General features: G+C 46.5%; 3 protein-coding genes across 4 annotated transcripts; all 3 read right to left on the bottom strand.

Moving 5' to 3' along the window:
* Positions 1–2,096: 2,096 nt before the first annotated feature.
* On the bottom strand, positions 2,097–2,857 carry LOC141840576 (transcription repressor OFP13-like). Its single transcript, XM_074728618.1, has one exon. The coding sequence runs from the start codon at positions 2,760–2,762 to the stop codon at positions 2,127–2,129; it is 636 nt and encodes a 211-aa protein (XP_074584719.1). The 5' UTR covers positions 2,763–2,857; the 3' UTR covers positions 2,097–2,126.
* A 1,046-nt stretch (positions 2,858–3,903) lies between these two features.
* Positions 3,904–5,272, bottom strand: LOC141840559 (heat stress transcription factor B-2b-like). The gene is made up of 2 exons (XM_074728595.1): positions 4,895–5,272; positions 3,904–4,804 (listed from the first exon to the last, which is right to left on the bottom strand). Exons 1-2 carry the CDS (start codon positions 5,165–5,167, stop codon positions 4,127–4,129), a joined length of 951 nt encoding a protein of 316 aa, XP_074584696.1. The 5' UTR covers positions 5,168–5,272; the 3' UTR covers positions 3,904–4,126.
* Positions 5,273–8,909: 3,637 nt separating this feature from the next.
* On the bottom strand, positions 8,910–13,195 carry LOC141840547 (trihelix transcription factor GTL1-like). Of its 2 annotated transcripts, none has more exons than XM_074728573.1 (3): positions 12,306–13,195; positions 9,828–11,409; positions 8,910–9,742 (listed from the first exon to the last, which is right to left on the bottom strand). In XM_074728573.1, exons 1-3 carry the CDS (start codon positions 12,707–12,709, stop codon positions 9,566–9,568), a joined length of 2,163 nt encoding a protein of 720 aa, XP_074584674.1. In that variant the 5' UTR covers positions 12,710–13,195; the 3' UTR covers positions 8,910–9,565. The 2 variants fall into 2 exon arrangements, with proteins under 2 accessions (XP_074584674.1, XP_074584683.1); XM_074728582.1 differs by having other exon boundaries at positions 9,631–9,738.
* Positions 13,196–13,461: the final 266 nt, after the last annotated feature.

Genomic DNA, 13,461 nt, shown 5'->3' with positions numbered 1-13,461 from the left:
ATAACGACTTCATCAATCTATAAATCTTGTTTTTCTGCTCTGACATATAAAATTCTTCGACTTTTTACACTCTAAAGATTTTTTATCAACACGGTCAAAGTTGAAGCACTTTCTAGATAATTTTTTTTTATACGCCTCCTCTGAGTCCAATGTTGAAAGATTTTCATGAATCGATCCACTATAAATTTATTAGCTCTCGTATCCTCCGTTTTGAATATATATATATATATAGCTCTGATATCCTGCCCGACGCCCCCGCTGCGCGATCAGCCGACCTTTCGCCGTTCATCGCCGCCGTTCGTCGCCGTCCGGTCACCGCCGGACGCCATCCCGGGCTCGTTGGAAGCGCAACTCGATGGTGCACACACCGGCATCGGATTCCGGCCGGATTGGGTCGGAATCCGGCCGAAACAGAGCAGACGGTTCTGGCGGCAATCTTGTCGGAATCCGACCGGATTCCGGTCGAATCGGGGCCGGACTCAGGCCGCGGTCGACGCGCCGGCGTCGGGCGCTTCGACCGCGGCCGGAGTCCGGCCCCGATTCGGCCGGAATCCGGCCGAAATCGCCGCCAGTGTCTGGCGGCGATTTTTCGACCGGAATCCGACTAGATTCCGACCGAATCGGGGCCGGACTCCGGCCACCTCCGGACCGCCGTCGAGTTGCGGTTCCAACGGGCCCGGTCCGGCGGCCGGAGGTGGCCGGACGGCGGTGAACAGTGGCGGAGAAGCGGCGAAGGTCCGAGGAGAAACACTGTGCAATCGCAATTTTCGGACGACTGCTGTTGATCGCGATCGGGCGTGGACGGCGTGGATCGATCGCGCACAGGGTCGCATTTTTTTCGTCGCGCAGTATATCAAATCTATATATATATATATATTCAAGATTAATACATATGATATGATGTAAATAATAAAACCATAAAATTATCAATCTGGAACTAAAAATTGTATATATATAGTCTCCTCGTTCACCTTTTCACGTTTCCATTCAACTTTTCCATCATAAGAAACATTGATCAAGCTTTCCAAAGAACGTAACCGGCTCAACCTCCAGTCCTCCACCAACCGTAAGTCGTGCAGCATATATGCCTACTATTCTATGATAATCCCAGTTAACCTCATTGACTATCTCTGAGGTGACCGATTCGGTCTTATGAAAGTTTCCTATCGGTCACCAGGGTAAATCAAGAAGCGCACGTAACAGCCAACCCAGACATCCAGCATATATCTTTTGATTACGTTCCCCATTTAGAAGAAAATTTCTGTAAATACATCATAGTTGAAGATCAAACTGCAAATGTCTGAGTGACGATCTAAATATCCTACCACGGCACTATTGCTCCAGAGATATGCCTACTCTTCTATGCATAGACAGAGGAGGATGCATGGACCACGTCGAATAGTTTCTGATCACGCGGGACGGCAAGCCCTAGAATATTCGGGGTCCCCGTGCATGATTATATACACTCATTTAATAGGCCATCGGTCGATGCAGAGAGAAACAGGCTTAAGGAAATTAACTTCTTCACATCCGAAGGAAGCATATATTTTAAAGCAAAAATATGTTTGTCATTATCATCCGGTCTTGTCATCTTGCCCAGCAGTACTACGCATTGTGGTATGATTGAAACGACAGTTCTGTACTGATTCATAAGTTTCAACTGCCAGGTCACGAGATAGAGGGGTTTCGTATGGTAACTATAACGAGTAGGTCTGAAGGTCATGTGATCGTGTTATGTGTATAGTGTACGTGATTTCAGAATCCTTTTGGGGTTCAGACAAAATTGTAGGGCTCGCCTACGGCCTACATAGTTATATATAGTCAACTGATGTTTTTGTAACTTTGTAACTAGTTTATGCATGGCAAACCGTTACAAGGCATTCCACTTGAATTTTGACTGCTTCCACAGAAATACCAAACTGAGAACTACTCAATTACCAATACAAGGCCTTCCAAAGCTGAAGAATATGGTAAGGCTCTCTAGTTAGTCGTAACATAACAAAATTATATATAACGAAAAGATGCATATATACATTAAGATCGCAGAAGGAGATGGGAAAGAATTCATCCTACTGGTTTTTGGATGAATTGAGATAGAAATAATTAAAATTGAACAATTAGAAAACTTACGATCTAGAAGGAAGGTAATCTTCCAAGCGAGACTTCCTTAGCTTGTCCTGTTCCATGAGACGCATCAACAAATCCACAAACGCTAGCACGATGACCTTGTGGTTCTTCCTCTCGTTGAGCCTCAAGTAGCAATGCAGAAGCTCCTGGAGGCATCGCCACTCCCTCAGCTCGTGCGCCGCCACCACCTCCTCCATGGACGCTAGGAAGTCGCGGTACGGGTCCTCCGACGACAAGGCCACTGTCTCGCACAAGACAGCCGTGCGCGACGGCTCCGCTCCGTTGTCCAACTTGCTGGACTGGTCTTCCGCGATGGATTTGCTGGTGCAGGGCGAGAAGAAGAACCTTTCGGAACTGATGGGGCCTAGGAGCAGCAGGTCGTCCGATTCGCTGTGCTTGTCGTGGCCCGCGGTCGAAGAGGACGACGAAGGCGCGGTGGAGTCGTCTTCTTCACGGGGCGGGGGCGAGCCATGCGGGAGGTTGAAGGAGAAGCGCGCGGATCCGGAGGTGGAACAGAGGTCGACGTCTCCTCGGAAGGATTCGGTGTTGGCTTCCTGGACGCAGATGGGGCCAATGGTTCTGACGCCGGCGACGGCTCCTCGGAGAGATTTGAAAGATGACTTGAGCCTCTCCATCCTTCGATCCCTTTAATTATCCTCTACTTCTTATGCTCTCGTAGTGGAATCTGAGAATTCCTCTGTTTGCTGGAGAGGACCTGATAGAACGTAGATAAAACAAGATAATTATAAGCATTACGTAAGCTAGATAAAACGGAGCAAGTGAATCAAACTAGCTGACTGATCAAGCTTGAAAGGACCACATACGAAATGAGTTTAGCTTGCTATAAAGCCAAGAAACTCGATGGATTAAACGAGAGCTAGCTAGCAGAGAGCTTCCCCAGCAATGCATAAGTAGATTGATAGGAACGGCACATTGAGAGGCCATCCGCGGACGGACATTTGGCAACTCAAACTGTGGAGGGGCATGCAGCTGAGGATGATCCGCCACCAGCTAGCGAACAAGTGACTGGAGATGAATTCCTCGCTGGAACGACAAGACTTTACAGCGAATCGTGCATGGGCCATCGTTATGTGCGTATGGATGTGTATAAATTATCCGCCCACCAGATGCCAAAAGACAATGAACAGTTTAGATGGTCCCGTTGATTATTCATTCCTGCAGAGTTCTCGCATCGATTGCTCTAGCACTCGTGAGCTACATGCATGCATGCAGCAACTGCCTTCGGCCTTTGTCTCTCGGTTCGGTTGAACTGAGAGGGCCTTTGGAAGTTTTAAAGCTTCCTACATTTTCTTGCTTTAGCTGACACAGTTAATCTTTTCTTCCTTATCCATGAATCTATCTCGAGATCCATGTGAAAACATACAATCATGCGAATCAGATCTTTAGATCCGCATGAGAACAATGAAAACGCATCATTCTTAATTAATTTGGAACGAAAATATGCTAGAAGAGACCTCACTTATCTGAATTTATCTAAATTTAGAATTTGGAGATTGAAATAATGGAGAAGGATGCACATTTTAGGACACTAGACGTCTCTCGTCTACCTTCTAATATCAAGTGAATAAATGGATCTTTTGCCTACTTTCCACCTATAATTGATTCGAATTACGTTAGCAGCACATATTCTATAAGGTTTAATATAATGATAACTATATGAATACAATTTATAATTAACTTTTTAAATTAAGATTAGTCAGACAAAGTAGTTTGTCTGCATTGGTTTCCAATTCAATCCCTCTTTCTACGCGAGGCAGCAAAAAACCTTGTCCTGCTTAACTGCTTTCGCACGCGAAAGTTGACTACAGTCAAAACGCTTACGTAACACCGCACTTAATTATTCATAATTTTTTTTTAAAAAAAAAGAAACTCCTAATTAACTTACATTACCATCCATGACTTCTGTGATGCACGTGAGCGAGAGCTCCCTAGCTCGTGCCATCGCCGTTACAGACGGACGGCAAACCGTCGTTTCACGTTAATGTTCCCCGCCTCCGCCGAAATTCATCGGCTCTCGCTTCACCTCCGGCGCCGATCTCGAGCTCGCGGCGCCTTCTGTTCGATTCCGCTTGAACCCGATCGAGACGCCGAAGAGCCTCGTGCTCGTCGAACAGTACCTCTCCGTCTTTTTCTCCAAAGCCTGCGGGGGCGGCGGCGCCGGCGGCGTCGCGGCCGTCTCCGCTTCTTCACTGTCGTCCTCTTCCATCGGCGATGGCAAACCTAGGTCCAGCGGAGGAGACGCTGAGGCAGCTCCGCCGCCTCTGTTCGCACCGCCGTTGTGCCGGCAGCTGGGAGCGTACTTGGACATGAGATTGAGGATGCTGTTGCACAGGTTCTTCATCTGACTCAGCTCCCGGCAGAGGCTCTTGTTCTCCTGCCGTAGCCGGTCGTTCTCCCCCGCCAGCTCCGAAGCCGCGCTGCTGCTTCCCTCAGCCGGTTGCGCGCCACCAGATAAAGGGGTCGTCGAGACGATCTGCTCATCTCCGGAATTAATCGGTGACCCTACGGGTATTGCCGGGGAGGCCGGGAGAGCCGCGGCTGAGGACAGCGCAGGGGTGATTTTCCGGCGGTGAATTTCGCAGAGCAACCGCTTGTCGCCGCGACGGAAGAACTCGTTGGCGAATTCCCACCGATCCGGTACGATCTTCCGAAATCCCTAAAAAAGTTTCCGATTCAATTGCCTAAGTCAACTAATTCGATCGAGAATTGGAAAGCAGGGGATGCATATGAAGAATCGATTACGCACGTAGGTGTTGAGCTGGCGGACGAAACTGGAGAAGTTGTTGTGCTTGAAGTACTGGGGGAGGACGTCGCCAGCGAATTCGGCCGGCCGCCAGACGATGAAGGTGGTACCGTCCTCGTTCCAAGAGATGACGTCGTCGATCGACGGGTCGTCCACTAGCTGGTACGTCTTCGTCAGGAAGGGCGTCGGCGTGGAACGATGCCCCTGATCATTGGCAGAAACCATGGCCTCCCCCTCCGCCTCCGTCGTTGATGATTCCGCTGACCGGCGAGCCATAGGGACGGCCCGATGCCAAAATTCCGAGCAGCGCTGGAGAAGAAGAAGAAGAAGAGATCAGATTGATGAGGAAGAGAGAGAAACGGGTAGGAGATGTCTACAAAATCGATGGAAAGGGCCAGAAGCTACGTTGGAGAAGATTCCTGGAAGATAATGCTAATTCCTGGTCCAACCGACGGATGCCGGTCAAACGAGATGAGGTGACGCTGCGATTCCATTTCGCCTACAGGCTCCAATCAGTGACAACCGCGGCCAAGCCACGTGGCACGTCTCGAGCGTCAACACGTGACGTCTAGGGGTGGAAATCGCGGCGCGGCATCTAGAAGCCTTCCTCACCTGCAACGGCCGTCCGCGGACCAGGTGAGTAACGACGAACAGGAAACAGGTTCGGCGTGAGACAGCAGCACGTGTTGGTTTGCGCCGCGACGTGCTTCGTGTTCCGACAATTGCAGCTCATCTCGAGATGCGCTTGAGAATTACGTACTTCTAGTAGCTCTTTTATCGGTGGGATTCATTTTAATTTTCTAAATAAAAATGATTTAAAATTAAAATCTCCCAAATATTTATTATTGAATTAAATAACCATTAGTCAACAAAGGACCGGTCATAAATTTGATAGTTTGGAAGATAAAGGCCCCATTAGAACAGTCCGACGTCGAAAGTCCTACTTGAATGATTACTCCCAATTAATTGCTTCTTGGTTTTTCTATAAAAAAAAAAGGTTTCGTTGATCGTTGGCAGGAATCGATCAAGTTGTTCCTCTTCTAAAAACGCAACGCCGTTCGCGTACACGTCACCATCCAAAGATGTGAGCAGATAAACACACCGGCTCGTGAAGCTTGCACGTGCCAAAATTCAGGTATTCGAACTTCAATCGAATTAATTTTTTTATTTTTATTTATTAAATAAGTTTAAATATATTTACGTATATTTAAAAATATAGTTTATTAAAAAATAATAGCATTTTTTTCTTAACTTTGAGTTGAATGGAAATTACTTGTTAGTAAAATTTCATTGGATATAATTCTTCCACGACTGATTCTAGAAGGAGATTTGAATTAATGAAAATCTTAAAAGTCAAGGTCAAATCCGTATGTCTTTATATAGACAACTAGACGGCTAAATACTCCGTCTGTTTGATTTTGTTGGATGCGCTTAAGTTTGATAGCTGTATTAATTATATATTTTCTTTTTTCTTCGAACTTTAATTATGGCTGACTCTTATAACAAAATTAAGAAAATATTAATTTTACGGGATTTCTTTGACTTTCGACTCGGAACGAAATATAGAATTATTGGATAAGATATTATGCTCGAAAATTGACTTTATTATTATTTTTTTTGCAAGTGGCCCACTAAATTCCTCAAATTTAAAAATTCCAAGCGCGTGAATGATTTTTTATTTTTTAGAAAAATAATTAAAATATGTTTTATTTTTTATAAATAGTATGCTTGGTTGTTGTGTTAACAAGCTCCTATATCACTAATATTGTAATACTGTTCAGTAAACAATTGTTTAATCGGACTTGTTCTCAGAATCTTGAGTTAGTATACTTTTTTTTAGACACTAATAATTTTCTTATGGTTCTTGTTGTTGTTCTTTGTTTTCTTTGTTACAGTTTTGTGATGTGAGCTTCCCATGCTCATAAAGACTAAAGGGAACTCATGCTCGATCCTTTACTTCACAGTGGGAATCAAAGAAATCAATCAAAATGGAAGCAGTTTTGCTCCACGATCAACCAATAACTTCCGATCAATGATGATACATACTAAAAATTGCTCAATTCCTGTCAAAACTGAACAAGCGTGGTCAGAACAAAGTGAAAAAAAAGGGATGATAGCCTTCTTATTTCCAAGTATTGGAAGGAAGAGCAATGAATCGTCATGTCTTCTGTTTCTCTGTGCCTTTTAATTCTGTGATAATGACTTCTCTTGAGGTGTCCTTCTGACGTACATTAATCATAACCGTATGGGTTTTAAATACTGCCATGTAAATATCAACTAACAGTCGAGCATAGGGCTGTAAAAATCATGCTGGTAGCTAGTAAAAGCAGTCTGAAATAATAATACTGTACCATCATTTTCAAGGTGGAGCCTCAGATTGTGACACCTCCAAACCAGTGATTGGAAACCAAAACCCTGGTTCATTGCACTGAAGCAAATATAAAACCCTGCTTTATGAGATTTAACTAATTAAGAAGCAGGGTACGGGCAGTAAAGATTTTGAGTGGGGGGCAACTTGGAAGGGGTGGGGAACACAAGGCAAAGGAGATAACATGGGCCATTATTACCCTCCTCCAATAGAGCTTTCAATTCATGCATGCATGCCATTGCCATGAATTCTTTATCACAGCAAACTGGAAAGAACTCTCTCGAACTTATTCTAGAGTTTGCTTTACTTCCAAGGGCCCAATACTTTGATTTAAAGGATTTATATGACCTTTAAGCGTAGGAACATGTGAAGGAAAAGGCTGTTTAATTACTTCTCTTGTCTAGAGAATGCCAAACTGGACGTTAATGAATTCATTAATAGTGATGTGTGTGTATCTTTCTTTAGTTACGAGAGAAGAAAAAAAAAACTTATCTTGGTTCATGAAACACTATAGATCTAATCTAACTCAAAAAATAATCACTAGGAAACACTGAAATGAGCCATCCGTTAGAATTAGTGAATCAAGGAACTTGAATTTTTTGTAGTCTTGTCATGATCAGTAGTTCCTTGCCTCTTATTGTCATGACCATGCAAATAATTGGATAATGCTCTATTCGGTTTTTTGTTCCTATTGATGATTGAGTTTGATCTAGTGCATTAGCCACTTCCATCAGCTTTCCTGGAGGCAATCTTGCTTAACAAATTCCCATATTATTTTCACTCTCCGAGAAGCATAAAACAGGGGCCAAGCCATGCAGGATGGTAGATGATACTGAGAAAAGATTAAACATGTTTTCGTATGAAGAATTGAAGTGATGTAGATGGTATAATATACAAACTAAAGAAACGATCGAACTACAGAGCATGATTTGGTGTAGATGGTATAATATACAAACTAAAGAAACAATCGAACTACAGAGGATGATAGCTAACTCCATGTGATCGCCAAGCATATAATAAGGGATTCATGAAAAACATTTAAAAAACAAGAGAAATTTTGGCTTTCGTACTTTGGATTGGATCCACCCACCAGTCGTTGCAGAGACGTATGATGTGGTGATGTTATCCCACGCCATCGTCTTCACAGCTTTTCTTTTCTAGTCTGGCGGATTTGATTATTAAACAGGGCGTTGGATCTGCAGAAGGTGAGGCAGCAGAATTAATGCCTCGTTAGGCGTGAAGTTTGATGGAGCTCCAACACATGATGCACCTGCACGCCCTGCTCGTGCAGGATCATCACTGCCACTTGCCTTCGCAGTTAGCTCACTGCGTTTAAACCTGCGGCTACAACTTTGGGAAAATACAAGAGAATCGAAATAAATATTTCTCAAAATGTAAGAAATTTCATTCTGTTTACGCAAATAGAAGAAATCAATGATTTTTTCCCCATCATTGTAGCTCGATCTAGCTCTTGTGTGTTCCCAACTATGTATTTAAATACAACATACTCTTGAAACTTAATTTTTCTGATCTTTTGCTCATCATCCTCTTGTGCATGTCGATGAATTGGGAGAGCATGAAGAGTACCAGCACCAATCAAGCCTGAACCAATGAATAATAATGAAGACACTGAAAGTATACACAGTATAATCAAGTAAGACCATATATGACCCGACGTTTATTAGAAAGCTTCACAATGTCTCAACAATGCTACATTTGGGGTGAAAGAAAACGCCGCAACAAATAATGCACTGCCTATTTCGCCGTCTAACATTAACAATTGCCACTGTTTTATGAACCAAACCCTTGGTTGTTTTCCCCTATGCACCAACTCCTTTAACTTATAGTACACTTCTCGGTTTCCCCAATCCAATGTACAGGCCCAGGAATACTACTGGTTTCTCACTGTTTGTACTTGTCTCTGCTTCATTTGGACTCATCCTTGCCATTAGTGAACGCCCGCCGTGCTTATTAACAGCATCACCTGCCGTTGACTCGAGGGGGTTCTTATTAACTCCGCGATCAAATCAATTACAATAAATAGAAAAGGATTGAGGGAGAGGATGCGATGTCACGAGCCATGCATGTGATGCCAAAACTAAACTAGTGCAGTGGATGCTTGGGAAAAGTTGAACTTGCGTGAATGCATGCATGGGAGGTGGAGGTGGAGGTGGAGGTGGAGGTAGAGATGGAGATGGATCAGAGAGCGGAAACCAATTTAAAATTAATTGAACAGAAATGAATAAGTGCGTTGGTGGATGGATATTGGATGTGGATGGAAGAGAGGATCACATTTTGCTTTGCAACTATATCTTGTAGTGCAATACTTTGTCATTGTTGATATCGTCGTCCTCGTTGTCATCGTCCTCGTCCTCGTCGTCTTGGTCCATGTTGTCACTGTCATCGTCTAACTTATCGCAGTCGTGATCCGTCGCCGCTTGGTGTCGCCGTTGCCCCATCAGCTCCTTCAAGATGTCTTCTGGCTTCATTGAAATAAGAATTCAGCATTTAGATGCAGCGTCATTGATTCTTGTGGAGAATTCATGTATCATTGAGCTAGCGGATTACCTTTTTTAATCCTTGCTCAAAGAAGCCGGCGGTGAGTCCTCCGTTACCGGTTTGTACCTGAACTCCCGCATCGGTCTCAGAATTCCCATTCTTTCTTTCGGTCTCGGTGACCGGCTGGAGAGGCGGCGGCGGCGGCGGCATCGCCGATGCTTGCTCCTGTGGCTTGTTCATTGTTGTTTCATCGATCTGCTGTTGATTTGATGAGGGAATGATGTTAGTAGACTCTGAGCCTAGTTGGGGTCTCTGCATTGGTCCACCGCCGGCGCTGAGGAATTTGCTGCGGTAGAGCGCGTCCAATTGGTGGAAGTAAGGGCAGGTCTTGGAGTCCTCCGGCCGCTTTTTGTTGCTCTCCTTCACCTTTTTGTAGTACTTGTTGATGTTCTCCCACTTCTCCTTGCACCTCTTCGCGCTCCGGTTGTAGCCAAGCCGCTGCATTCCGACGGAGATTTCCTCCCACAACGGCCCCTTCGGTCCCGAGTCCTGGTACTTGGAGTCCAGGCCACTCCGGATCTTGATCAAGGTGTGCACCTCTGCCTTTGGCCACCGGGAGGAGGACGACGACGGTGACATGGTGTCGAGGCTCGATGCCGGTGGCTCTGAGCTGGACGCGAGCTCCAACGTCCCCAGGGGCGATGGGTGCCGTGCAATGTCGCCGGCAACTTGGTTGTGACGGTGAGGCGATTGCTTGATTTGTGGTGGCTGGGTATGTGCGGCCGCCGACGGCGGAGGTTGAGGAACAGTTTGTGGTGGCGGCGGAAGGGTGCTACTCTGGGAGGCCGGAGTAGCTGCGGAGGTCGCTGGGGCAGGTGGAAAGATTGGGGTGGGGAGGGAGATGCTTTGGCCGGTTATCTTCTGTAGGTAGGAGATGATGGCGGTGTCTCTGGAGGCGGCCATGGCCCTCTCCTGCGCCAACAGTTCCTGCTCCCGGTTGAACCTCGTCATCTCCTGGCGCCGCCACGCTTCCTCCCGAATCATGCGGTCCTGCTCCCTCTTCTCGATGGCCTCCAAGAACCGCTTCTGCATGGCCTCCTGCCGCTCCATTACCTGCTTCATCAACCCATCGAAGAAGGCCATCATCTTCCGGCTCGTCGTTGCCGTCTCTCGCTTCCGCTTCCTTCCTTCCTGGCTCTCCCCTGCGGTCTCCTCGTCCGAGTCCGACGACGCCGAAGAGGACGAGTTCGACGAGAAGCTGAACCCCACGCCCGGCTCGGCCAAGTTCGAGATTCCTTGGACCTGAAGCTCAGGGGCGACTACTCTCGTCGGCAAGGCGATGATCGGCGGTGGTGGCGCGACGGAGGAGATAGGCTGAGCCCTGTTAGCCGTCGGCTGGCCAACCATGGCGGCGGCGCTGAAGCCAGACGAGGCGTCGGCAAAAGCAGCCGGAGAAGGGGCGGGCAGCGGAGGTCCTCCGGCAAGGTGGCTGCCGCTGTGGAGGGCTTCGAGCTGGGTGAAGAAGCGGTAGCTCTTGCCGTCCTGGCGGCCGGCGCGGCCTTCCTTGGTGCGCTTGTAGTACTTGTGCACGTTCTCGAACTTCTCCTTGCACTTTTTTGCGCTCCTCTTGTAGCCTAACTCCGCCAACTTCCTGCACCATTTACAATTGCCGGCATATATCAACTACGATCACAAGCAACGAGCGCAGCACCAAACAGATGAGCATAAAGGAATAATTAAGCGCTAAAAAGTGAAACGCCAACCACCACAGAAAAAGTCACAGGCAAAGGCTTAAAGCAAGAAGAACAAGAAGCTAGCTCCTTCCCTCGTGATGATTAAGTACGCCACTAATCTGGTTAATCATCTGTCATTTTAATTACCTACCTCGAAGGATAAAACTAATAAAGTACTTAAAGTTGCCACGGAAAGGGAGCTAGAAACCCATCAAGTAGTTAAAATAGTTAAAAACCAGCAGGATGATGGAATAATTAATGGACAGTACTGAGCGAATGCACCATTTTCCTCAGGGAATCTTTAACCCCGATCTACACCAGGATTTAGAAAACAATTATTGGTTGGGATTGATGCAGCGGATCTGAAGCGGCCGCTAGCTAGCTGACATGAAATTCAGAGGCGATGTAATTTAGGAAAAGAGAAGATGCGTCAGGAACGAGAGAAAGAGATCTGAGACGCTGGAAGAAGAAGAAGAGGAAGAAAGAGAGATAGAGAAGATGATTCGTTTCTTTCCCCGAAAAACAGGCTCATGTTCGCTTACTCCTGCGACCATTGCAGCAGGTGTTGTTGTACGAAGACAGAGTCAGATATGGTTATACTTTTCAACTGTCTCGCAAAGAGAAAAATCTTTCTGATTAAGCTGTGATGGGGTGGTGACGGATGGTGGTGGTGGTGGTTTGGAGTAGCGGAGTCGATTCCCGAGAAAATTAAATGGGTTAAGAAATTAAAGAGAGATATCCGTGAAGAAAAGAATGAAGCAAAACGCGACATTTTGGTGTGAATTGTAGTGGACATGGCGGAGTGTAAGCTAACCTGGAGACCTCCTCCCAGAGAGGGCCTTTCAGCGTGGCGTCGCGGAAGCTGGCGTCCATCTCGGACCTGATCTTGAGCAGCGCCAGAGTCTCCTGCCGTGGCCATCGGTTTCCAGTTGCGCCGCCGCCACGCTCGGTGTCGTCGCCTTGTGCGGCGGCGAGGGCCTCGTCGTCCGGAAAGTCTCCGGCCACCTGCAGCTTGTCGAAATTCCCAGCCGCTGCAGCGGGCGGAGGCCGGCTGCTGATGGGGGAGGCCACCTCTGCGAGCGGCGCCGGCTCTTGGACGTCGGAAGGCGGAATTCCGAGCAGGTGCGTTCGGGAGGCAAGGGGAGCCGACGAAAACGGAAGAATTCCGGAGGTCGATGCTCCGAATTGGGTGGCTCCTTGCTGCTGCTGCTGCTGCATCTCTCTTCTGGGTACAATTTGGGATCAATTGAGCTAATCTAATCCTGAACTCTCTCTCTCTCCCTCTCTCTCTCTCCCACTTCAGTGAGGAGAAAGAAGGAGAGAAATCACAGAATCGTAAAACTCAAATTAATTACGAAGCCACAGTACGAGCTCAAAAGATGACTAGCTCCGTAGCCATGCAGCACAGTGAGAAGATCAGGATAGAGGGAAATTCAACAAGGTCAGGTAAAGAGGGGAAAATCCATAATTCTTCTCCTAAAATAAGGGAAGGTCGAAGAAGAAGGGGAGGAAAAATAGAGAGATCCAAAGAGAGAGAAATAGAGTGATCGAGATGGAGGAAGAAAGACGGAAGGCAGAACGATGCCTGCCACTGCTAGCTGCTGGTGATGGTGTTAGAGAGAGAGAGAGAGAGAGAGAGAGAGGAGAGATTAGATGAGATTAAAAAATAAATAAATTGATAGAGCAAACGAGATGCTGCGCTGTCAGGGGGGCTTACTTTGTGCCTAATAATAGTTAAAACCCAAAGGACAGATGAGAGAGAACTCACATCAGATGGTTTTGTCTGTGAAAGAAAGAGAGAAGTAGTCCTGTAGAAGAAAGCAAGAAAGAAAGAGAGGAAGAAAGAAGAAGTAGAAGAGCATTGTAGCAGAAGCAGAGTAATATTAATCTCGCACCGTCAGAATGGAATATCTCCAGCGGATCCGAGATCGACTCTCCCTCAAGCCCACATGCTCCTTCCTGCTCGCATC

The sequence above is a fragment of the Curcuma longa genome, chromosome 1 (assembly GCF_044706935.1).
Source record: "Curcuma longa cultivar G26 ecotype Majalengka, Jawa Barat chromosome 1, ITB_CL_G26_1.1, whole genome shotgun sequence".
Classification (NCBI taxonomy): Eukaryota; Viridiplantae; Streptophyta; class Magnoliopsida; order Zingiberales; family Zingiberaceae; genus Curcuma; species Curcuma longa.
Note: the sequence above shows the minus strand (reverse complement) of the source record. Positions and strands in the feature narration are given on the sequence as shown.